General features: G+C 42.7%; 1 protein-coding gene across 6 annotated transcripts in view; it reads right to left on the reverse strand.

The window, feature by feature from the left end:
- Positions 1 to 25,191, reverse strand: part of Anxa3 (annexin A3) — a 60,604-nt gene that overhangs the window by 21,591 nt on the left and 13,822 nt on the right. For all 6 annotated transcript variants that reach the window (XM_052199162.1, XM_052199168.1, XM_052199166.1 and 3 more), the window contains 8 exons: positions 20,827 to 20,914; positions 19,304 to 19,398; positions 16,189 to 16,302; positions 11,079 to 11,169; positions 6,321 to 6,400; positions 2,423 to 2,479; positions 2,029 to 2,122; positions 291 to 386 (listed from right to left, as the gene is read on the reverse strand). In XM_052199162.1, the coding sequence (XP_052055122.1) occupies positions 291 to 386; positions 2,029 to 2,122; positions 2,423 to 2,479; positions 6,321 to 6,400; positions 11,079 to 11,169; positions 16,189 to 16,302; positions 19,304 to 19,398; positions 20,827 to 20,914 (715 nt within the window). The remainder of the gene's footprint in view (positions 1 to 290; positions 387 to 2,028; positions 2,123 to 2,422; positions 2,480 to 6,320; positions 6,401 to 11,078; positions 11,170 to 16,188; positions 16,303 to 19,303; positions 19,399 to 20,826; positions 20,915 to 25,191) is intronic.

Below are 25,191 nucleotides of genomic sequence, written 5' to 3' on the forward strand. Positions count from 1 at the left end.
GATTAAGACTCAGTTTCAACAAGGTTCAATAAAAATGCCAGTAGAATGTAATATTTCAGCTCTCAAAGAGGGTATACTCTAAACACAATGACAAACCAAATACAAATTTAAAAGTAGATAACTTCTCCTCCATGTATTATTTAGCAATATTGGTTGAGATAGCTGCTTGTGCCATGCTGGGGCTGAAGGAGCAGAGAGATGCATTAGTCCAGATTCTTATAATTAGCTCACGTTGACATGGACTTCAAAGAAGTAAAAACAGTTCCATTTATTAACACTCAAGGGCTTACCTATGGCCAGCAGCAGGTCTTCAAAATGCCCAGATAATTCTCCTTTAATGCTGTCCTCAATGTCCTTCTGGCTAATATTTCTGTACTCATCAAATGCTAAAAAAAAAAAAAAAAAAAAAAAGCACCATAAAAATATTTAAAGCATCCCAGAGGGCCACACTCGAATATATTTCCCACTTAAAAATGAAAGATGTAGCAGATCAGCGAGCAAGCCAGAACCCCAGCAGCCATCAAACGTTGAACACAATGAAGACTGAACTCCTTGGGCCATTTCTTCAGTGATCTCCCTTCCCCCACCTCCCCAGCATGAAACAGTTAAAAGAGTTCTGTGACAAATAACTTATCTATTGTAAAATTATAGCAGTTCTAGGAAGCAATGCTGTGCTAGGTGGTCAGAAATGCTTAACCTGCTACAGAATGTTAACTGGGAAGTTTTCTTAAAACATTTTTAAATATTAATTGTATGTAGTGTGTGTGTGTGTGTGTGTGTGTGTGTGTCTTAATGTGCAAAGGTCAGAGGACAACTTATAGAAGGTAGTTTTCTCCTTCCACCACATGGGTTCCTAGGACTAAACTCAGGTGGTCAAGGACACATGCTCCACTATGTTCATAGCAGCCTTATTTATAATAGCCAGAAGCTGGAAAGAACCCAGATGTCCCTCAATGGAGGAATGGATACAGAAAATGTGGTATATATACACAATGGAGTACTATTCAGCAATTAAAAACAGTGAATTCATGAAATTTTTTAGGCAAATGGTTGGAACTGGAAAATATCATCCTAAGCGAGGTAACGCAATCACAAAAGAATACACATGGACTGCAATCATTGATAAGTGGATATTAATTAGCACTGAAACTCTGAATACTGAAGATACAATTAGCATATCAAATGATTCCCATGAAGAAGGAAGAAGAGGGCCCTAATCCTGGAAAGGCTTGATCCAGCATTGTAGGGGAGTACCAGGACAGAAAAAAGGGAGGGGGAAAGATAGGAGAATGGGTGGAGAGAAGAGGACTTATGGGACATATGGGGGGGGGGGAGAACTGGGAAAGGGGAAAGCTTTTGGATTGTAAACAAAGAATATAGAAAATAAAAATATATTTAAAAAAAAGAAAGCAAGAAAGCAAGAAAGAAAGGAAGGAAGAAAGGAAAAAAAGAAAGAAAGAAAGAAAGAAAGAAAGAAAGAAAGAAAGAAAGGAAGGAAGGAAGGAAGGAAGGAAGGAAGGAAGGAAGAAAGGAAGGAAGGAAGGAAGGAAGGAAGGAAGGAAGGAAGGAAGAAAGAAAGAAAGAAAGAAAGAAAGAAGGAAAGAAAGAAAGAAAGAAAGAAGGAAAGAAAGAAAGAAAGAAAGAAAGAAAGAAAGAAAGAAAGAAAGAAAGAAAGAAAGAAAGAAAGAAAGAAAGAAAGAAAGCAAGCAAGCAAGCTTCCTGTCAATGCCGGGCGAGGTATGGCAATGCCTGACATTTCCAGAAGGTGGCGAGCCCGGGAGAGCTAGGGAGGAAGCAGGGAGGCCAGCTCTTGCTGTCTGCAGGGTTGCTTCTATCTTCCTCATTCTCATCTTGAGCTACCCACAGGATAAGTAGCCTGCTAAGTCTTCAGGGCAAAACGGAAGAGAACGTCAGTGCTACCTAGTTAAAAGTCGACTTGTCCATTTGGTCTCCTAAGATATTTCTATGTAAACAACAAAGACCTTTGTAAAAGTAACACAGAGCCAAGACGACTTGAAGCATACACACTTCGTTTCAGCTGTGGAAAGCTCCGCAGACACAGGATCTCGGTGAATTTGTCTTCGTCCGTGCCCCATTTGTTCTCACCAGCATTATAGAGGATCTGTTGGCAAATGGAAGAGGCCCTGTGGGTCATCACGAATGCAATTCTTTCTCTATTTGAGGGGAGGGAATGGGAAGAGTGGGAGTTTCGCTCAATTTTAGAGGCCAATCAAATCTGAAGGTCAAACGCAGTACCTGGAGGGGGGGATGGTGGATACTTGTCAACGCGGTGACAGGCAGGGGCTGGGCGGGATGGCACTTGTCTCCGGGCTTTACCTCAGACAGGACTGGAGAGGCCAAGGCCAAGGCAGGGTGGTGGGGGTGGGTGTATTTAAAAGCCGTTCTCCCGGCTGCTACTCACCTGAGCATCTTTTTTGGCCAGATGTTCATCCACTTTGAGGCTTTCATCTCTTCTCCCCTAAAGCAGTAGAGATGAGGAAAGTCAGGTCAGCCCTTCCAGGACACAGGGCTCCACGTACCAGCTCATCTTGGTAGGTAGGGTTTTCCATGAGACAGACTACGGAGCAGAGAAAAATCGGGCTCTCTTGGCTCCGAGCTGTCTCTGCCATTGATAGTCAGTCAGTGTAGCAGGGCACACAACCTAGGGTCTCAGGCTCCTCTGGAAACCCAAAGGTGTTACAATGAAAAGACAAGGCACAGACGGAAAGTATTTACAGAACATGCTTGATAAAAGACAAATACTCAAAAAAACATAAAGATCTTCTGAGGATCAGGAAGAAGATAATCAACAACCCTATTTTAAGAGACTGTAAATGATCTAAGGAGACATCTCACCATAGAAGATGTTTAGACGGCAAGAAAACATGGAAAGATGGTTTTCATCCTGTCTCTGGGGACTATAAATTAAGGCAGGATCTGCTAACATGATTAAACTCCAAAACACGGATGTCTCCAAATGCTGGGAAACAGCGGAAATACTAGGAACTCAACTTTCACTGCTCGTGGGAATGTAAGTGGTACATAGACTCTGAGAGACCGTCCAGCAGTTTCTTACATTCCTAGGTCCACTCTTAGAGTGTAATCTAGAAATTATGCACTTTGACATTTATCTAAGCAAGATGGACACATGCCCATACAAAAGCTTGCACATAAATATTTAACTGAATTTTGCTTATAACTGACAAAGTTTTGAAGGAACCAAGATGCCCTTCAACTGACAAACAGTTCATACAACAAAATATTATTCAGTAATAATAGGCACAAACTAAAAAAAAAAATAGGCACAAGCTGACCAGTTAGTTGTTGTATCGGCTGGTTTTGTGTGTCAACTTGTCACAGGCAGGAGTTATCACAGAGAAAGAAGCTTCAGCTGAGGAAATGCCTCCATGAGATCCAGCTGTAACACATTTTCTCAATTAGTGATCAAGGAGGGGGAGGGCCCCTTGTGGGTGGTACCATCTCTGGACTGGTATTCTTGGGTTCTATAAGAGAGCAGGCTGAGCAAGCCAGGGGAAGCAAGCCAGTAAGAAACATCCCTCCATGGCCTCTGCATCAGTTCCTGCTTCCTGACCTGCTTAAGTTCTAGTCCTGACTTCCTTTAGTGATGAACAACAGTGTGGAAGTGTAAGCTGAATAAACCCTTTCCTCCCCAACTTGTTTCTTGGTCATGATGTTTGTGCAGGAATAGAAACCCTGACTAAGACGGTTGTGGAAAAGATATATGGAGAAACATCACAGGCGATATCCATTATGTTGGTGGGATGACATGGTTTTTGATATCACTAAGCAGTTGGCTCTGGAAACAGGAGTGACCCTCCAAATTCTGGCCAAGCATGTTTATGTCACATGTCCCCCAAATGCCCCTGTCCTGGGTCAGGCTGGGCCCCTGACTCAGCAACCACGAGAAGGCAAAACAGCTAGCAGCTAAAACATGCTGTCCTTGAAAACAGCTAAGAAGTAAACTATCTCCATCTGCAGTCACAATTGTTTATCATATGATCATATCATAATATTACAATGTCTACAGTGGGAAAGAGAAGGCAGAAGCTCACTGCAGAGAGAATACTGCCCGGAAAGGAGTAGGGCATCCAATCACTTTGGATAGATGGCTGTAAGTGTTGGTTTGAGGATGTTCTCTATCTTAGTGACTCACTGAGGGTTCTTTTGCTTGGAAACCTCACCAGCAGGCACACTGTGTTCAGTCTGACTCTCATTCCAGAGCTCCACTCTGTTCAACTGTGTTTCCCCACTGAACTGCTGCTGTAATCACCAGTTTGATGTTGCTACCTTTTGTTACTCTTTCAGCTGGGATACTTTGGTGGTTTGTGCTGGATGCTGCCAGTGGCCCGGTTCGTTCGTTTGATGGAGCTGTTCTAAGCTTCTGCAGCTACTTTAGATAGTTCATTTCCTTTTGCTTGCTATAAGAAACTCACTCATTCAAAAAAACAAAAACAAAAAAAAAAAAACCAACACAAAGACAAAACAAAATAAAAAAACAAAAAAGCAAAAAACAAAAAACAAAAAACAAAATACAAACAAAAAACTCTAAAGTGCAGCTATCATAAGTCAGTGTCCTGACCACACAGAACGGCAGATGGATTAATGCTGAAAGCGGGTCTGAAAAGGCTGCATGGTGAGTGACTTCAACCACTGGACACTACAGAAGAGGCAAACTAGAAGCAGAAAAATAAGGGTAGTTTCTGAGGGAGAGGGAAGGGGTGACATAAATAGTCAGAAGACAGACTTCCTGGAGAAGTGGAACTCTTCTGCATGAAACTGTGACGGAAGGTCCATTCATAGGTCTGAAAAACTCCATAGAACACTTGAGTGGACCCTAAAGTACTGATTTCTACACAGCCGACACCTCAATTATTCTTTCCTACTCTTCACAACACCTCAAGGGGTTAATGTCTGTCTAAAGTGCAGTTTCACAGGAATGAGCACAATTCCTGGACACTTAAAGTGACTTGTCCCGATAGAGAAAGTCATTAGGCAGCAGGAGAGTCGGTCCAGTTATCCAAAACCAGCCCCGGAGGGCTATTCTTCCTGCATCCAGCAGGTGTGCGCACTTCAAACAAGGAACATGCGCATCGGGACACACACCGCTGAGGCCATGCCTGCCACTGCCCTTCAGATGTTTGGGTTTATATATTCAACCTTCGAAAGGTTTTCAGCAGTTAAAGCACCTGAAGCTATAACGAGGATGGACTATTTCCAAGTGGAATAATGCCTCACTCTTCAAGCATGCCTCAGCCGACATGCTGTGTCTCTTGGGATTTTCCCACACATCAGGAGCTGTGTAAATCAGCCGCAAGAAGTCAGCGAGACAGGGCTTTAATCCCGGCCTCTCTTACTCAAGCCTGTGAATAAATCTCATCTTTGACTTTACTACCTTTTTTTTTTAATGTGTGTGGGTATTAAGCATGCATGTGTGTATGTGTGCCACATGCATGTATGGTACCCATACACACATGCCTGAAGAGAGATTGTGAGCCAACATGTGAAGGTGAGACTCTTTGTTCTCTGAGGAGCAGCCTTAACTGCTGAGCCACTTCTCTAACCCTGAAGTTTACGTCTTTAAGAAAAAAAAAAACCCACATTTATTGCACATTAGTATGGATGTGCTTGGTGGGTCACCAGCACAAGTGTGGAGGTCAGAGAGTCACCTCATGGAGGTGAGTCTCTCTCTAGCCACTTTTCTGTGGGTTCCAGAAATTGGACCTGGTTGCCGGAGTTCTTGACAAGGGCCTTTACTTGCTGCAGCCCCCCGCATTACTCTGAACATTACTGAAGTCATAAACCTTCCAAGTAAAGTGAACAGTGGTCGCATATGCTCACATAATGTCACTTCCAAGGTATCAGGCACAAAGTCCTGAAACAGGATATGTTTTTCCCCGACTTTACTACCCAGTTTTGAGAATAGTCCTGTGTCTTCTCATTTATTTTAAGCAAAATGAGTATTCTTTGGAGCCCAAAAGAATTCCGTAGGTTCTAAAGATGCAAGCATGGCGGAAAAATGAGCCATTTTGAGTTTGGGTGGGTGGTGCTTCAGAGCTGCACACTGTGAATCTCAGTGGAAACACTTGTAATCTGTAGACTGATCTGAGCCAACAGAGGCTTTTTGTTGTGGTTATATCACCACCTATGCTTCTGTGATCTTGGTTAAATGTCTTATTGATAACTGCAATGCAAATGTCATGTGAATGAGTTGCTTCATGGAAAACGAAAATCTCATGGTCCTGGGTTCTGTTAACTCCCTGAAAGAGAGGGGACGCAGATAATTAACAGTGAAATCTTACATCTGCCAGAGTCAGCAGGGCTTTCCGGAAGTCTCCAGACGTTTCAGAGCTAATGTCATCTCCGAGGCTCTTCTTATACACTGAAACCAAATAAGAACGTGATTAAGTCCTGAAAAACTAAAACAGACTGCTGCAGTGCAGAGGGCAGTGACCGAGTGTCCCCTCTGCCTGGCTTCCTCATGCTCTGCTAGCGTGGGATGGAGGCGCTGCTCTGGGTGTTGTGAGAGGCAAGCAACGGAAGAACTGTGGTTCTGGGTTGATTGTGGCTCATTTCATCTGACAGGATAGGAATCAGCTAGTTGGCTTTAGGTTTTCACATTTATTCTTCCTTCACATCAAGAGTCCTAACCTTCAACAGAGGTAAATCAAACAGCCCAAAGCTGTGCTCTTGGTGAACTGTGAGAAGCCCAGTTACTAAGTTCTTGATCACACGTAGGCAGACATGAATGAGTTTGCTGGGAAGTCTACTCAAAGGGATGTGCCGTCGCCACTGTGTCCTTCCCTTCTTTGATTCTGCCTCTGTGGATTGAGGTGCAAGGATTCTCTGTCCATCACTACAAAGAATGGGGCGTGAGTCTCTGAAAGTTTTGAGATGCTATAGACATAGAACTGTCAATCTCCCAACCTCTACATATAAAAGAATTAAATATTGATAATGTGTAAGCCACTGCTATTGTTCAGTTTTATTGAATCTAACCTTCATCTTTAGAAATCATTTTGAGATGAAGGGGTTTGCAGCTCCATAGGAAGAACAACAATATGAACCAACCAGTAACCCCAGAGCTCCCAGGGACTAAACCACCAACCAAAGAGTACATATGGAGGGACCCACGACTCTAGCCACATGGGTAGCAGAGGATGGCCTGGTCTGACATCAATGAGAGGATAGGTCCTTGGTCCTGTGAAGGGTCATTGCCCCAGGGTAGGGGAATGCCAGGACAGGGAAGCAGGAGTGGATGGGTTAGTGAGCAGGGGGAGGGAGGATGAAATAGGGAGTTTTCAGAGGGGAAATGTGAAAAGGAGATAACACTTGAAATGTAAATAAAAAAATATCTAATAAAAATCATCTTAAGAAATGCTCCTAGACTATATTAATATTGCTCAAAAATAAGGAATAAAAAAGTAACCAATGCCAGCTTTGTGTTCACATACTCTAGTATATGCTATACTAGTATACTATATACTATAAAGTAGTATATTATACACTATACTAGTATACTATATATTATGGTACACTACACTAGTACAGTGTACGCTGTACTAGTATACTATATACTATATTATGCACTAGTATATTATACACTATACTAGTATACAAGTACACTAGTATTTGTAGTCCCTTTTACATGTCAAGTGGTAAACTGTGCTCACTTTTACTCTTTTACTTTTATTCTTATTTGTAAAGATTTATTTATTTTCTTTTTATGTGCATAAGCGTTTTGCCTGCATGCAAGTAAATGTACTTTGTATGTACCTGGTGCCAACAGAAGTCAGAGGTCAGGGCTCTCTGGAAATGAAGTTACATTATTATGATCCACTATGTGGGTGCTAAGGCTGAGCTGGGTCCCCTGTAAGAGTTGCAAATTCTCTTAACCTCTGAGCCATTCTTCCAGCTTTGATATTTATTGTTAATATTTTGTAGTTGAGGCCCCGGTCTTGTGCATGTTTGGCAAGAACACTACCACTGAGCACATTTCCTGTCCCGCCTACAACTTAACTTTTCTGTTCTGCTCGTTTGGAGTGGTGATTCCCTTGTTGGTAAGACATATCTGGATGGAGGCGACACCAGGTATCCACATGAATCCCTTCTACACTCTCTTCAGTAACTTCATGTAAACTTTCCACATGGATAACCATCTTTAAATCAGAAGGCAATTACAGAAAGTGATAGATTGCATCACAGAAAAAAATATCCTCAGTACAATTTAATGACTCTCTTTAATGAAATCTATCAGTTTTGAAGAAATTCATACAAATAAAAGACACCAGAGATATAAATTATTTATATTAATGGTGATAATTTATGCCTACCAGTCGTAATATTGTCCCACCCTACATTCTATTTAGAGAAGGAATTTTAATCTAAAAACAAATCAAAAGTATTTTGTAATTTTAGAATTATTTAGATAAGACTAAATATTCGTGCCACTCAGTCTCCTCTGGCTTCCTTCTTCACCACATATTTTGCAGGAAGTTGGACTATTAAAAAATTAAAATGCAGATTGTAAAAGGAAGGGTGGGCATGATTCCTGCCTAACACATGCATGTATGCAAACATGACAATGAAACTCACTGAGATGTACAACCAGTAGGTACCAATAATTATAGCAAAAAGGAAATAGGCAAAAATGATTCCAATACAGCTGACAAGTGCCTTGTGCATTTTTGAAGTGTATCAGGATAAAAGAATGAGGGTGGTGTTGCAATGGGAAGGAGCCTGAATCAGGACTTAAGAGTTCATGGTCCCTGCTTTGGCATTCTCTCATACACCAGGAATCTTGGAATCCTGGAAAAGCTTAGTTCCTAGCTGTTTATTTGGACTATTGTGTCACTGCATAAATGGGACAGCTTATTGCAAGTTGATGACCTCCTTTGATAGACTTTTATGCATGGGTCACAATTTCATATTACAATGGAATCCTGTAGAGTTCTGCAAGTATTTTGTACCCACAATAACTTTATACACATTATTACATTCATGTGTGTGTGTGTGTGTGTGTACACGTGTGCACCACAGCCCATGCATTGGGGTTCAAGGACAACTTTTGGAGTAAGTCCTCTTTTGCTACCATGTGGGTCCCTAGAATGTAGACCATATTTCTAGGCTTGGAGGAGTGTGCCTTTACCCACTGAAGTCATCTTGTGAGTCCCACTTGAATCAAATATTCTAAACACTAATTATGTGTCCCCCTGTGCCTTTCATTAACCAGTCCTCTCATCTACTTCAAATTCGCATGCTTCCTGCTACGTTTCTAGCCTGGACTGAGTGGAGACCAGTGGGCAGGGAGAGGAAAGAAATGCATTTTGCTGTTTCTTCCTCCCTGAGAGGCAGCCGTGGCCTCTGCAGTGAGCTCCTTGCAGAACAACAAAGGTGACAGCTCCAGACAGGCGAGATCCTCCTTGTAGAAATCTGAACGCTTCCCTGGGGTTCCTGGTGGCACCGACACCCGGCAGGTGGCTTCCTCCTCCTGACTTCTGTGTCACTGAGTTCTTAACTTTGGAGGTATTTGGTATATTGCCATCTATCTTCCGTTTCTGTTCTTTCTCTATTTTCTGAAAGCATTGATGTAGTTATCTCTATAAACTCTCTCTGTTAAAATGCAGAGTATTGTTTGTAGTTTTCTGACTGGACCCTAATTCATACATCAGTAACAAATTAGTCACCTACTATTTAGGTATCTATCATTTAATGAGAAATAACCTTTCTCATACCCATCCGGGGCCCAGGATTCCCATTTCCATGGGCTTTTCCGGCACAACTGGACCTCCTGGAAATGCGAATTTAGGAAACACGGCACCGTCAAGGGCCTTAGAGAACTTTGTGGATGTTGTGTAATTCAGAATTGAGTTGATATTTGGTCCTTGATTCTTGGGACAAATCCTTGGACTCTGACTCTCTCTCTCTCTCTCTCTCTCTCTCTCTCTCTCTCTCTCTCTCTGGTAATTGAGCCTCTTATTCACATTATTCTTCTGAGTTTTTCTCACAAGATGAGCAAGAAAAGCAAGCAGTAAGATTAGGGAGACCAGCCCTGATATGAGAGGGCTAAGCTTTGCATCATGTGACATGGTCATACCAAACCTCGTAGGACAAGCTATGAGATGAGCTCAGTCAATGGATGATGACTCAATCAATCATACCTCAGAGACAAACCCTGACTAAAAACAGTGGCTACTGATATTTAAGTGAGCATGGTAACTTGGCAATTGCTCACTAATGTACCATCAGGGTAGAAGCATCAGACTAGAGCTCTTAGACCCTCCCCCCTCTGTCTGTCTGTCTGTCTGTCTGTCTATCTCTGTCTCTGTCTCTGTCTCTGCCTCTCTCTCTCTCTCTCTCTCTCTCTCTCTCTCTCTCTCTCTCTCTCTGTGTGTGTGTGTGTGTGTGTGTGTGTCTTGTCATTTGGCTGTCCATGAGTCAGTTCCTTTATAACAAAACTGTCATCGGGAGTACTATACTTTTATGTTAGTCTTCTACTGAGCTACTGAACCTGAGTGTGCAGTGCGGATCCCGGGTTACAGGCAATTGGTCAGAGTTATATGAGGCCTGGGAATGTCTGAGCTTGTGTCTGAGCCTGAAGTGTAGTGGCTAGGAATCACCTATGAGTTCATACCACCCCTGAGAAGAGTCTGGATTACATAGTGAGGACATTCTAATTTTTACATGGCTAATAGACATCAGCTCTAAATGGCTTACCAGACTTCCCACACCCAAAATCATGAGCCTGAGTGGTTTTTAACTTATGATAGAAGTGCACAATGATTTGAGACTCTATTGATGAAAATGGTTCATTCGACTAAGTGAATGTTGAGGGCAGGGCCCTCTGATTAGAGTGTGCTATAAACACAAGATAGCAACACCATTGTCATGTGGCAGGTCACATTCTAACTTGCCCTGAAAGTGCACAGTCCACGGTAGGATGTATCTTTCTTTCCCTACTTCCTGCCTTCTCAAGATGCTCACGACAGGCGAGATGCTAGGAGAACCAACTTGGCTCGCACACGTGATCAGCGGTAAAGGCTGGAAGAAAACAAGATTACCTGTGTAATAGGCCTGCGAGATCTCCTTCATCTGCCTGCTTGTCCTGGTTGTTAAGATTTCAATCAGGGCATCTTCATCTGTGCCAGTTCCCTGACAAAGGAAGAAGAAATCTTATCTTTAGAGCACTTAAAAAATTAATTTCATGCTTTTCAGTCCAAATATTTGATTTTGTACAGATGAAAGAACAGCTCTAAGTAAATCAGTGTAGGACCTCATACTGCTCGACACTAGGCTTCTGATTTTCCATGCATTTTAGAATTAAAATAACAAGTCACCTAGAGTAAACCCACTTTAGGTTTCTTCAAGAAAGTGCTCCACTCTACTGTGAAAATAGTCAAAAATAATCCTAGGGAGGAAGAGTATAAGGGAAAATTGACCATGTCATTAAAGATCGGAAGCGATGGTCTAAGAGGATTAGCCTGGGAAGCTGATGTAGCACTCTGTTGAGAAAGGGCTCCACAGCAATTTTGAATGCGTTCATCCTTGCACCTCTGGGCAGAGTTGGTCAGCACCTCCAAGCCTTCTCATGCACAGAGGTTTTCAACTCCAGTAAATGTTGTCGTGGGCCATGTTGGCTTGGAGCCCAGCTGCCTCTATGCCTCATTTATATCAAGGTCACTGACTCTCCTTGTGAAACTATTTGCAGAAGAACTTGATCAAATAAAGCCCATGAAACTTATAAACAGATTCAATTGTGGCTGGGATGCCTGCCACTGAATCCAACCATGCAACTAAATTCTAACCAATGGATATGTGCAGAATAATCAGAGGCAGACAAGTTCTAGGTGTGCCCTTATAGAGAGAGAGGCTGTAAAACCTTTCTTATCCTTTGTGCATTTTAGGTGCCTAGAACTGTGTTGGGGATTAGTCATAATGCTTTGATTTAATTGGGAATCTGTGTGTCCAAATGCTAAAGATCCTTGTTCCCAGTTGGTTTTTGATTGATCAATAAAGATACTGAGTAAGGGAGACAGGGCAGGCCCCCTAGAGTTGTGTCGACTAGGACACAGGGAGGAGAAGATGGAGGACAGCCAGGATGAAGATGGGGGTAGAAGAGAGAGGCAGGAAAGAGAGAGAGACAATGAACCATGTAAGAATTTGGGTAAGTGGCCACTGGTTACTTCCCCAATTGGGCCTGGGGTAGCAGGGGAAGGTTTAGGAGTGTCCGGCCTTTGAGGTAGCCAAGGCGTTTTAAAAATAAGCTAGTGTGTGTGTGTGTGTGTGTGTGTGTGTGTGTGTGTGTGTGCGTGTGTTTCATTCTCGGATCCAAAGATAGCTCCTGAGCAGGTATACCTATGTGATCTCCCAGGAGCCACAGCGGTGTAGCAACAAACTCACTGCAACAGTGTTGTCAACTTTAGCTAAGATGGGAGAGCCTAAGACCAAAGGGTCCTCAATAATGAGACTATCACCATTCTCCGTCTCCAATCCTTACTGTGGATTTCTTCTTAACCGAAGAGAACATTTTCTTTTTTTTTTTTATTCGATATAATTTATTTACATTTCAAATGATTTCCCCTTTTCTAGCCCCCCACTCCCCGAAAGTCCCTTAAGTCCCCTTCTCTTCCCCTGTCCTCCCACCCACCCCTTCCCACTTCCCTGTTCTGGTTTTGCCGAATACTGTTTCACTGAGTCTTTCCAGAACCAGGGGCCACTCCTCCTTTCTCCTTGTACCTCATTTGATGTGTGGATTATGTTTTGGGTATTCCAGTTTTCTAGGTTAATATCCACTTATTAGTGAGTGCATACCATGATTCACTCACTTTTGAGTCTGGGTTACCTCACTTAGTATGATGTTCTCTAGTTCCATCCATTTGCCTAAGAATTTCATGAATTCATTGTTTCTAATGGGAGACCTCAAAAAATGGGAAAACCTCCCATGCTCATGGATCGGTAGAATCAATATAGTTAAAATGGCCATTTTGCCAAAAGCAATATACAGATTCAATGCAATACCCATCAAAATCCCAACTCAATTCTTCACAGAGTTAGAAAGAGCAATTATCAAATTCATCTGGAACAACAAAAAACCCAGGATAGCTAAAACTATTCTCAGCAACAAAAGAAAATCTGGGGGAATCAGTATCCCTGACCTCAAGCAATACTACAGAGCAATAGTGTTAAAACCTGCATGGTATTGGTACAGTGACAGGCAGGAGGATCAATGGAACAGGATTGAAGATCCAGAAATGAACCCACACACCTATGGCCACTTGATCCTCGACAAAGAGGCTGAAAACATCCAATGGAAAAAAGATAGCCTTTTCAACAAATGGTGCTGGTTCAACTGAAGGGCAGCATGCAGAAGAATGCGAATTGATCCATCCTTGTCTCCTTGTACTAAGCTCAAATCCAAATGGATCAAGGACCTCCACATAAAGCCAGACACTCTGAAGCTAATAGAAAAGAAACTGGGGAAGACCCTTGAGGACATCGGTACAGGGAGAAAGTTTCTGAACAGAACACCAATAGCGTATGCTCTAAGAGCAAGAATTGACAAATGGGACCTCATAAAATTACAAAGTTTCTGTAAGGCAAAGGACACCATCAAGAGGACAAATCGGCAACCAACAAATTGGGAAAAGGTCTTCACCAATCCTACATCAGATAGAGGGCTAATATCCAATATATATAAAGAACTCAAGAAGTTAGACTCCAGAAAACCGAACAACCCTATTAAAAAATGGGGTACAGAGTTAAACAAAGAATTCACACCTGAAGAACTTCGGATGGCAGAGAAGCATCTTAAAAAATGCTCAACTTCATTAGTCATTAGGGAAATGCAAATCAAAACAACCCTGAGATATCATCTTACACCAGTCAGAATGGCTAAGATTAAAAATTCAGGAAACAGCAGGTGTTGGAGAGGTTGTGGAGAAAGAGGAACACTCCTCCACTGCTGGTGGGGCTGCAAATTGGTACAACCACTCTGGAAATCAGTCTGGCGGTTCCTCCGAAAACTGGGCACCTCACTCCCAGAAGATCCTGCTATACCACTCCTGGGCATATACCCAGAGGATTCCCCACCATGTAATAAGGATACATGCTCTACTATGTTCATAGAAGCCCTATTTATAATTGCCAGATGCTGGAAAGAACCCAGGTATCCCTCAACAGAAGAGTGGATACAAAAAATGTGGTATATCTACACAATGGAGTACTATTCAGCCATGAGAACATTTTCTAATACTTGTTGCTGTTAGCATTTTGTCTAGGCTCCGCCTCACAGTTACCTGGCAACAGCTAGGTGTGCCTGACTCAGTGTTCACTCACATCAGAAAAATCCCACAGAATCAAAGTCAAGAAAGAGGTTCAAATCGTAAAGACTACCTCTGTCACACTGCCTGGGATACCAGGTGCACATCTGCCATCTAAGTGTGTGGGAGATGCTGCTTTGTAGGAGTGACAAGCGTGCTGTGGCTGGATGCTTGTAATTCCAACAGTTGGAAAGTGAGGCAAGAGGATTATGAGTTCAAGGCCACCTGGTCTACACAGTGAGACCTTGCTTTGCTTTGTCTTGTTGTTTTTTTCTTTTAATGGAAGTATCCCAATGCTACATTATTCGAACTGAGATGGGCGTGTCCAGGAAGAAGTGAAAGGAGACTCAAGCTTAGTGGCCCAAAAGGTCAGAGTGTATGCTGAGATTGAGATTCTGAGTTTCGCTTCTCCGATCATATCCAGCTGAACGAAGCCCCAGAGTCCCCACACTCCCAGGGTTCACAGGGTCAGGTTAGTTTTTGTCTGAGCCACCCTGCATTGAGCTGACCCTCACTGAAAATGAGCAAATGGTTCCTAAGCCAGAAGAGGAAGCTGCCTAGAAGAAAAAGATATCCCAGAAAAAAAAAATCCAGAAACTTCTGTCCTAGGGTAAAGTCCTCCTGAAGTAAACACAAGTGAAAGTTACACAGAAAGATGTGAAAGTTACACAAAAAGACAACAATGGTAAATTTGAGTAAAGTAATGTGTAATGTCTGTGGAGAAGGAGTGAGGATGGAACATCAGGGAGGAGGATTACAAAACAAGGTCGCTCAGAATGCTCGGGAAGCAGAGAAGAGGCCAATGAAGCAAGCTCCAGTGAATGGGGTTGGGAGGGTGTGGTGTTCAGCTCCTCCTGCCATCTTGATCCCTGGTTATCCAGCCAGATGCTAATCTGTGTGTCACTGTGAAGGTGCATTATGACTAGAATTAAAGTCTGTTATCGATTGATTTTTAAGTGGACATACTTTAGATACTCTGTCCTCTATTTGTGCCTGTTGCATTCTGTTGAAAGGCGTAAGAGCAAAGACAAGGCTGTACCTGTGGGCAGGAGCTTCGGAGACTGCTGACGGCTCCTGTCTTCCCTGACCACCTGCCCCGTGATCATGGGCTTACCACCCAGACTTACAAAGCATACCTAGTTCCTTACAGAAAAGTTTTTAATATATATGTTCTGCCTAATAGCTCCATTTCTCTGGGGAATTATGGCTGGAAGAATTTAAAAAAAAATCGTAGACACCCAGACTCTGTTGGGTGATGAAGGGGATAATGAGTTTACTGGAGATTTCGGTATTTCACCTCACTTAAAAACATCTTTATAAAAGTAATTTCGACCATGGGAAATAGTTCCAGAACTAGGGCAGGAATGGAAATGAAGGGACCTGCTTAAGGTACTGATGCAGTGTAACCAAGAGATGCAGGAGGTTGCCATGGAGAGGCAGCTATGGATGGAGATACCGGCTTCCATCCTGCTGCTCTCTGAGATGTGCCTGACGCAGTAGACTTTGGAGCACAGCCTACAGATTTGGTGAAAGATTTAGGGGTTCTGAAGGGCAAAAGAAAGCAAGGGGCTAAAATTAATACAAGGGATGGAGCCTAAGTAATGGAGAGATGATGGCATTTACATTCAGTCAAAGAAAAGAAAGAGAAATTTGAGTAGTCAAAAAAACAGAAAATGTGACTATCCATGCAGCCCAGGGATATCTGGGCTTCCGGTTACACAGAGCTCCCCAGAATCACGCCACCCTTTAAAGTGGACAATAAAAATGGTGCCCAAGCCCAGCAAGTCTGAAGCGAATGCCCTGAGAGTTCCCTAATTGACAGTGGAATCTGGGGAGCATCAAGAGCTGGTACCTTCATGGATTTCTTCAGTTGCTTCGCATCAAACACAGCTGGTGCCGTAACGAGAGCCACCATGACGTGCTCAAAGTGGCCAGAGAGATCACCCTTCAAGTCATCTTTCAGCTCCTAAAATAAAAACCGCAAGGAGGAAATTATGAAATGTGTTTCTTTTCCTCAGCAGCTGCCTAGGGAAAGAGAAAGAACGCATGTATAAAGACGAGACGAAAGCACGCTCCTCCACAGGGAATAGCGGGGATGCTGAGAATATCCCAGTGCATATTAATCTTCATTTTATGAAGTTTCCACAGTGCCCCACCTTACAGAGACCTCTGTAAAGCTCAAAGGACACTTTACAAGTGCACTGGAACACCGTTCCTCTGAGTATCCTGAACAGTACGTATTGTACACACATACTAACTTATCACACCATACCCTCAAATACGCACAATTAAAATAATAACTGATAAAGAGAAAAGCAGAATGAATGGGTTCCTAGGTCCTTGGTGCTCTTGACACTTGGGTTGGGTAGGGGAGGAAGGGGAGGGTCTTGCTGGTAAACACTGTGTTAAAGCGCACCTTGCATCTCAGAGACCCCACTGGGCTCCAAAGAGAAAGGGGTGGGGACAATGGCTGGTCAGGCTCCTTTAGTGGGTCCTAGACATTTCAAACAGGATTATGTGTCCTTTGACTGTCTCCACACATTACATAAGGAGTCTGTCTCTCTCATCTAAGGGCAGGGCTGGTTAGTTTTCCAGGCTGGCCCAAATAAGCTGCAGCCAGTTAGTTTTACCAGGCTGGAGGCTAGAGGCTGCTACCGGAGCTAATCACCAGATCTGATTGCTTGGGGCCTACGGTGGCCCTGGGCGTGGCACAGAGAAGAATGCAACGGGCAGACTAGGCAAGAGTACTCCTGAAAGTCAGCGCGAGCCAGGCAGCTTCCCAAGCTCTACAATGGCGCCATTTTCGCCAGGAGGCTAGGCACGGGAGTCATCCTTCTTCAGCTCCTGAGCAGGCACGACAGCGAGACTAAGATGAAGAAGCAGTTTAGCCGCATGCGCCCTGGACTTTGGGTAAACACCCTGTGTTGCCCAAGAAAGCCTAGATAGCCTTTTACAGATGTATGTGATGCTTAATTTGAGATGTTAACTTGACTGGACTTTGGGAGATACCCCCAGAATATTCAGATTTCAAACCACCTCTGCGGTCATGTTAGTTTGTCACTCCCGCCGGACCTGTATCTGCCTGGACCAAAGAATCCTGGTTATCCCAAGACAGACTTTGGCCCATAACAATCCACAGGTTGAGAACTGCTAACATATAGCTCAATTTAAGCCCAGTAGTCTGTAGTCTCAGCACCGGGAGAGATGCTGAGGTAGGAGGGTCATTTGAGGGGAGCTCAAAGACAGACTGGCAACATGAGAAAACCCCATGCTGAAACCCACAAATAAAAATGTTTAGTAGTCAGGCATGGTGGTGCATCCCTATATATTTCTAGCTGCTTGGGAGCTAAGAGTGGGACAATCATGTGAGCTAGGCTGAGAAACACTGTGGCACTTGAAATATATTTTAAAAAGCTCCAGCATTACACAGCCACGCACTGTGTCCCATCAATGCCATGCTCCTACTACCTTGGGGATCTATCTCCCCCGTACTTGTAGCTGCCTGTTGACCAGAACCATTACATGCGTCCTCCCCTCTGCTTGCCTTGTGCATCTGCAGATGGAGGAGGTCAGACACAGCGATTATCCTAGCAGCCAATCAGGCAGCAGTACCCTACTGACATCACTTCCTCATCATCGATTGATTGTCCTAGCAGCCAATCAGGCAGCAGTACCCTACTGACATCACTTCCTCACCATTGATTGATTGTCCTAGCAGCCAGTCAGTCAGCAGTATCTTGCTGACATCACTTCCTCACCATGGTCAGGGAGCCTGTCACCGATTACCCTCCACCACGTCACCCCACTTTCATGTTCCACTTGCAATGACTGAACTTATGTTTCTGGTAGGAGGCGAGGCTAGCCCCACAGGAGATGGGAGGAACTGTCTTTCCTACTAGTGAATCTCCAGTCTCCAGTAGAGAACGCTATTCAACAAAGAGATGACAAACATTGTGTGTTAATGACAGTCTTGTTCGTGTGTAGCTATTTTTGGATATGCATGTAGCTATTTTCTGACCCTTAGTGGGCTTTCTTATGTTGGGTTTTCTGAGCCTATACTTACATAACTATTTTAACATTATAATGGAAACTAAAGGTTACCTGAGGCTCCTTTTCTCATATGGCTGTCCAGATCATTCTTTGTTGGGAGGACTGTTTTTCGTATTACATGATATTTAACAGTTTCTCTGACCTCTACACACTGGGAGTTAGAATCACGCTCTACCTCCAGTCTGACTTAGGGTCATCAAAACGTCTCTCTTGAGACTTGGGACACATCTCAGTTGGTAGAATACCCACCTAGCACTCACAAAGACCTAGGTTTGATCCTCAGTACCACATAGCCTAGTGACTCCTGGCTATAATCTCAACATTTAGAGGTTGAACACATAGGGGGAAGGGTTCAAAATAATCTTTAGCTACGTTATAAGTTCCAGACCAGTCTGTGCTATGTGAGACCGTCTCAAAAAAGCAAAGGTATGTCTCCCTGTCAAGTGTGCTGTGGGGAAGGGACTCAGAGATGGCTTGGAGTCATTGTTCTAGGGCAGTGGTTCTCAACCTTCTTAATGCTCCGACCCTTTAATACAGTTACTCATGTTGTGATACCCAACCATAAAATTATTTCATTGCTACTTTGTAACTATAATTTTACTACTGTTATGAATCATAATGTAAATATCTTATATGCAACTCCTATGAATGGATCATTTGACCCCAACAGAGTTGTGATCCACAGGTTGATAACTACTGCTCTAAAGCACTATTCTTCGTTCCACAGGGAAGAAGACAGAAACCCTAAACTATTGAGATGATGAAAGCCAAAACCTGGACCAAGAGTCCTGGCTCTTGAGTGGATACACAGGGCAGCTCTGCCACACTCAGTCAAAGATCTATGAATGGTGTGCAGACGGATAACTGGGGCATTGGGTGATTGTCCCTTCGTGGCCTGCTGTGCTCGTGGGTGGTACCTGTTCATATGCCACTTGGTACTGCTTGACAATCTGCTGCCGCTGCGCGTTGGACCGCTCTGTCAGAATGTTGATAAGGGTTTTTTCATCAGTTCCTAAATGAGAACAAAGTCATTTTATGAGCCAAGGATTCTCCTTATCTGTTTCAAACAACAGAATCCAGGGCCCAAAACAAGCACAGACAGGAAAAAAAGCCCTTTAATTTTTAGTTCCCAGCTTCTTGCTGGGTTAGAATTTGCGTGTTTGCGGGGTTTTGTTTGTTTGATTGTTTGCTTTTGAAAAGGAAGCTTATTTAGGTGATTTGAGGACTGGAAAAATAAAACCCAATCAATCCTTGTCTACTCTTTCCTATGTATATGGAGAGGAACATGAAGAACTAAGCTGAGACAATTAAATATTCATTTGAGATAAAATGAAGTTGGATATCTCTAAATGCTCCTCCCATATGTCAATTCCATGTAGACTGATGATCAAGTTAAAAAAACAGAACTTCTAAACCTGGGAGAAAAATGCAGATGAGCTTTATGGCTTTACGATTAAAATGGTACAGTAGACGGGATCCTAGGAAAAATATTACTAAGCTTGGTTTTGCTACTGTTAAAACTGGGTGAAATAAACATTAGCATGATACTTTGGGGGTGGTGTGGGGACATGGGCCAGAAGATGGACTCAGAGGGAGAAGGATGTTTCTATAGCTTGAGATTTTATTTAGAAAAGTTTATATTCAGGCCCAAGAGTACTACTAATTTTTATAATAATCTCAGAGAGCGAGTTGGCAAAATTTCTAGTTTTGAAATAGGCATTCTGGGTAATCTCCACCCAGAACTCACAACTCTTGTCCTGTCCTAGAGAAATACTAGCAACTGTGCACAGTGAAGCCTAAGCTAGAACATTCACCAAGGACTTTTACACTGTAATAGAAAAGAGTTATAGGCAATTTGAATGTTTCATCAACATTTCCAGTTTATGATATAATATACAATAGACTACTGTGCAGTTAAAATTAATGATCCAGAGCTAAACTTATCAACATGAATAAATCTCAGAAACATTATGTTAAGAGGTAAAAAAAAAACAATAATCGGCCAAAGAATGGATGGTGCACTTCTCTGGTTTTACAGGTAGACACTATAGAAACCAGTACGTACTTATGTATGTGGATGTGGTACTGGAAGTCCATAAGTTTAAAGTCTAATTTAGAACGGTGCTTTTCTCTAGGTAATGGGGTGAAATAAAACTGAGGAAGACTGGTCCAGGACTGTATCTGTCATGATTTGTGATTATGATGGTGATAACCCGTAGAAGGAGCTGTGGTGGTGTTGGCTCGATTTAATTGAGTAGACATCACAAATACTTTATTTACTGAGACTCATCTCCGATGCACTTCTTCATTACTTCATGCTTTAAAATATCCCGTCATAACTTTTCTAATTCAGGATCCAAATTAGGCCAACTGGCTTTGTAGACGGGAACTTTCCTGGCTTGTTTTAACAGTGATACAGGAACTACAAAGCTCCCCTCACCCATTCCTCTGATTGCTTTCCGGATAGCTTCTCCATCCACTGACGGGCTAAAGCCTGGATAATCCTTTATGGTTCCTCGAGGTCCAACCTAGAAGGAAAGTTCCACTAGTTCAAAACCACATTTTTATTTATATTATAGTTATACATACTCGACTAAATGTGTATCTCGCATGGTCATTGATGAAATGATGGAAAGACGTTTATGATTTTGAAATTCCACTGCTTTCTGTTGACTCCATGTGTGACTAAATGATGGCTCACTGGACCAGGCCTGAACACAGCCCAGGGACAGCATGCTCTATGAGAAGTCCTGGACTGGCACAGTTCCAGAGAAGATCCCAGAGGCTTTGAATTTGCATACTAAATACCTGGAGCAAAAGCTTTTGAAGCTGTTAGAAACACAGAGCAGAACTTACAAGCCCTCTGGAAGAGCAGCAAGTATTCTTAACTGCTGAGCCATCTCCCCAGTTCCCTTGGGCATAAGCATGTGAGAGACCTGTGGCAGCCTGGTGTCTTGCTGTTCCTGGCATAGTGCAAGATCTCCCATCCCTTGTCACACTTGTACTACACGAACAAGAGGCTTCCCAGGTGGGATAAACTGCACGTATAAAACATTGCTTCTTGAGGGTGATGAGCTGTCTCAATATCAGAGACTCTGAAGACTGCAGAATTTAAAGTTCCTACATACAAACTATAAGAAAACTTAGTCTCGGCATCCACTGTATTCCCCAGTGAGGATTCTGAGTAAGCTACTCAACACATCGTCGATGAGGTGAACAGCTGTGGATCAGAGATTCTGGGATGTGTGAATCGATATTGACCATTGTCCTTGGGTAGCCCTACTCTAAAGAATTAATAAAAAAAAAAGTGCTATTGAGACTGTTGTCTTTTATGCTCTGCTGAATGGGTGTGTGACAGTGGCCCCAAGATTCTTGTCTGCGAACTCCTCTGACATCTTGAAGCGTCAAGAACAGCATAGAATATTTTTTTTAAAAATAGCTACATTACTAATTTTAAGCACATAAATCAGAAACACAACAGTGGGCTGAGAAAGACCATACTGCAAAAGAATAAAATATTCTGAAATTGCTGAAGAACTACATGACAGCCAAAAGGATGTTGAAGATCTTCAAAGTCACCATGTCCTCATATAGCATATTCTGACCTTTTAAATAAAAATCTGCGCCAATTGCTGTAACATCTGACATTCTCTTTTTAAATGGGGCTTTCTACCCTGTTATTGAAGGGTATTGACTGTGTTGTTGTGAATTAATATGGTCACATCTACGCTCTTCTGAAGTGTCTATTTTCATGAAAGGACATTATCTTGTCACATTAAAATGAATGGAAAATTAATGTACTGGCACGGTAGAGACGAGAGCCTGCTGATTCAATAGATGAGACGGAACAATTTGTTTCAATGTTGTCAAACATTGTTTAAAGCACTCCAAAGAAAAAAATTGAAAACTAACAACCTAGAATGTGCCAGACCTAAAGACAATAGAAGCGATTTAATCAGTCGCTTTAACATCATTCTTTGGAGTTCAAGGCTTAATAAACTTTACAAACTGGCAGCCACAACTGACTTCATTACTGTCCACTCCAACCTCTGAGCTCTCCAGAACTTTCCTTGTCCACCTGCCCACTCTGTTTGATGCTCTGGAAGGACCCATTAGGTGCCCTATGCTAGGCACCTTACCTATGTTAACTATGACCTACTGCAGCCCTGATTCTAGCATGACTGACTCTGCATGAATGACATCAGGACTTAAGGAGACCGCAGAATTTACTCTCATCCACTCAGCTAGCTGAGACACAGATCGAGTTTGAATGTAGTCTGTGCTCATTCCTGCATTTCTGGAATCACGTCTCGGTATCTCCTGAGGTGACATTTTAAAATGCGTGTGACCGTGCCCTGGATCTACTGCAGATAGACTGAATTTTATTTTGAGGAATCAGGTGCTAGGTTCTACATTCTTGTGAAATTCAATTTGTGTGATTCTATACCACGAGGATACTTAACATGGCTTCTTCTGAATACAAGAAGATCTTTAATGTTCATGTCTTATAAAGACTCAGAGTTTGCACTAGCTGTGACCTCTGCCCTGCTTTCTACCATCTACAAATCAAAATTTGTCAAAACCCCAACTCACAAAATTAGATGAAGATAAAATTCCTAACCCATCCTGCAACTCTTTTTCAGGTGAAGGGTTAGATGGGAGGAACAGCTTCCATACTAAAAGGGCTCTTTTCCCTTTCCTTCCTTCTCTCTCTCCCCAACATGCAGACATACCTGTCAACTTGAAAGAAGCCATGGGAATCTGGTTTTTATTTAGTTGTTTACTTTTGCTCTACAGGAATCAAACCCCAGGGCTCCATACAAGACAACCAAGTGCTTTATCACTGAGCCAAAACCCCACCCAGAACTGGAATTCTGAAGTAAAATTCTAGAGAAATATTGAAATAAGTGTTTTAGTCATTTATATGAACAATATTATAGGATTTACTTGGTAAGGCTTGGTTATTCAGGCCATCCAGCAATATTTATATGATTTATTAAAACTGGTTGTGAAATAAGTAACCAGACTCATATTGTTTAATGCACTTCCATGTGAATAAAATGCCTATGTTCTATAGCACATCAGTTTGCCAGGGCTGGAGGTTTGGCTCTCAAAATGGTTTCCTGGATCAACTCCATAGGAATCTCCTGGAATTTCCAGAGATGCAAATCCTCACACCGTAGCCCACTTTTATAGAGTTCACAATGATGGGGTCAGACTCAGTGTCTGGCTTCATAAGACCCTCAGTGATTTTAATGGACCACCAAATGGCATAACCAGCCTTGTACTTCATTCTTGGTCCCCTAGAATGAACTAGAAAACTAGAATAAAGCCAGCAAGCAAGACCTGGATACTGTATGAGTGTGGAAGCTGGATCGCCTGTTTCATTGCAGCCTTCCTGTTTTGTCAGAGAAGACCCATGTATTGATCCTTAGTTGAAGTCATTTTCCTAGTACTGTAGTCAGTGCTAATGAGAACGTCCCAGGAACACTTGGCTAAAACCATTTGCAGAATCATGCTTGGTCAGCGTTCACCCTACTTTCTTATGTATATTTAGTTTCTTCCCCTTTCTCAAACGTGACCTTTAAATGAACCCTAAAGAAAAAGGATGATGAAACCCACTGGGAAGTAAAGCAATGAAAAGAATAAAGAAAATAGGAATTCTTTATAACGAGGACCATTAGTTGTTGTGTGTCTAGAGTTTTGCTATGAATACTCTCAGTCTCCATGATAAACGTAGAAGGCAGGCACTCAAACCCTGAGCCTGGAGGGCCAGAGAACCTTGAATGATGGCTTAAGAACCTCACCCAAGTTGACACAACCAGACAGTCTTCTGCTGTTCAACTTACTAGTCTAGACTAATATCGCCTTTGAATCTACCTTATGCCAGTAGAATTTTCCTTACTTCCTAGAACCGTCCTTTGCCTAGCCACAGAGCGTGGATCCCTGAAGTCACTGACACGGCCAAATTACCCTTGGGGTGATTGTCTGCTGTTACCTTGGCAGACCAGTCTCACCAAAAAAAGGCTGCACCCATTTCTTCATGGACTGTGTACCAGACTTGCAATAAATTGAAGCTCTATATTCAGAGAGTGAATAAAAGAGAAACACGTGGGCCCCAGTTCTGTTGACATAAAACATACTTAGAGCCAAACGCTCCAGAGCAAAAATGGCAGCCACTGCTAGGACGTTCCGAAGGTGAGGCAAAGCCATATCACGCATCATTTCATAAAGCCACGTAAAAGCCAGATCCAAAAAAAATTAAGCCTCAGAGAAAACTCTAGGACTCAAGGGCTTTCAAAGAGCCTGGGAGAGATGATTACTCTCTCTGCTCAATGTCAGATGCTGTCCTGGGTCATGAAGCTCTATGATACAAGGGCAAATGGAGCAGACAGCGAAAACAAAGCAGGCCAAACGTGGAAAGCCTAAGACTTTTTGTTCAATTCTTCCAGTAAGAAGTGGCCTTTTAAAACCAAAGGGAGTATCCTATGAGAGGCCCTGAAATCAAATACAGTCACATGAGGCAGGTGGCATCATACAATGTCTTTCCTATGCCAAAGACCTAACTAGCAGCCCAAAGTAACTGTGATTGGATACAAGCTCACTCCCAATGTCAGTGATTGAGATAAAAGTCTTGATGCACAGGCATGGGCCTCTGATCCAGTATGACTAGTATCCTGTAAGAAAATATCTCTGCAAAGACAGATTGGCTTGCAGGTAAGCCTGTGGGTGCATTTTCATGATTGGTGATTAATATGGGAAGGTCCAGCTCACTGTAGGCAGAGCCAGCCCTGGCTTGGTGGTC

This window comes from Apodemus sylvaticus, chromosome 11 (assembly GCF_947179515.1).
Source record: "Apodemus sylvaticus chromosome 11, mApoSyl1.1, whole genome shotgun sequence".
Lineage (NCBI taxonomy): Eukaryota > Metazoa > Chordata > Mammalia > Rodentia > Muridae > Apodemus > Apodemus sylvaticus.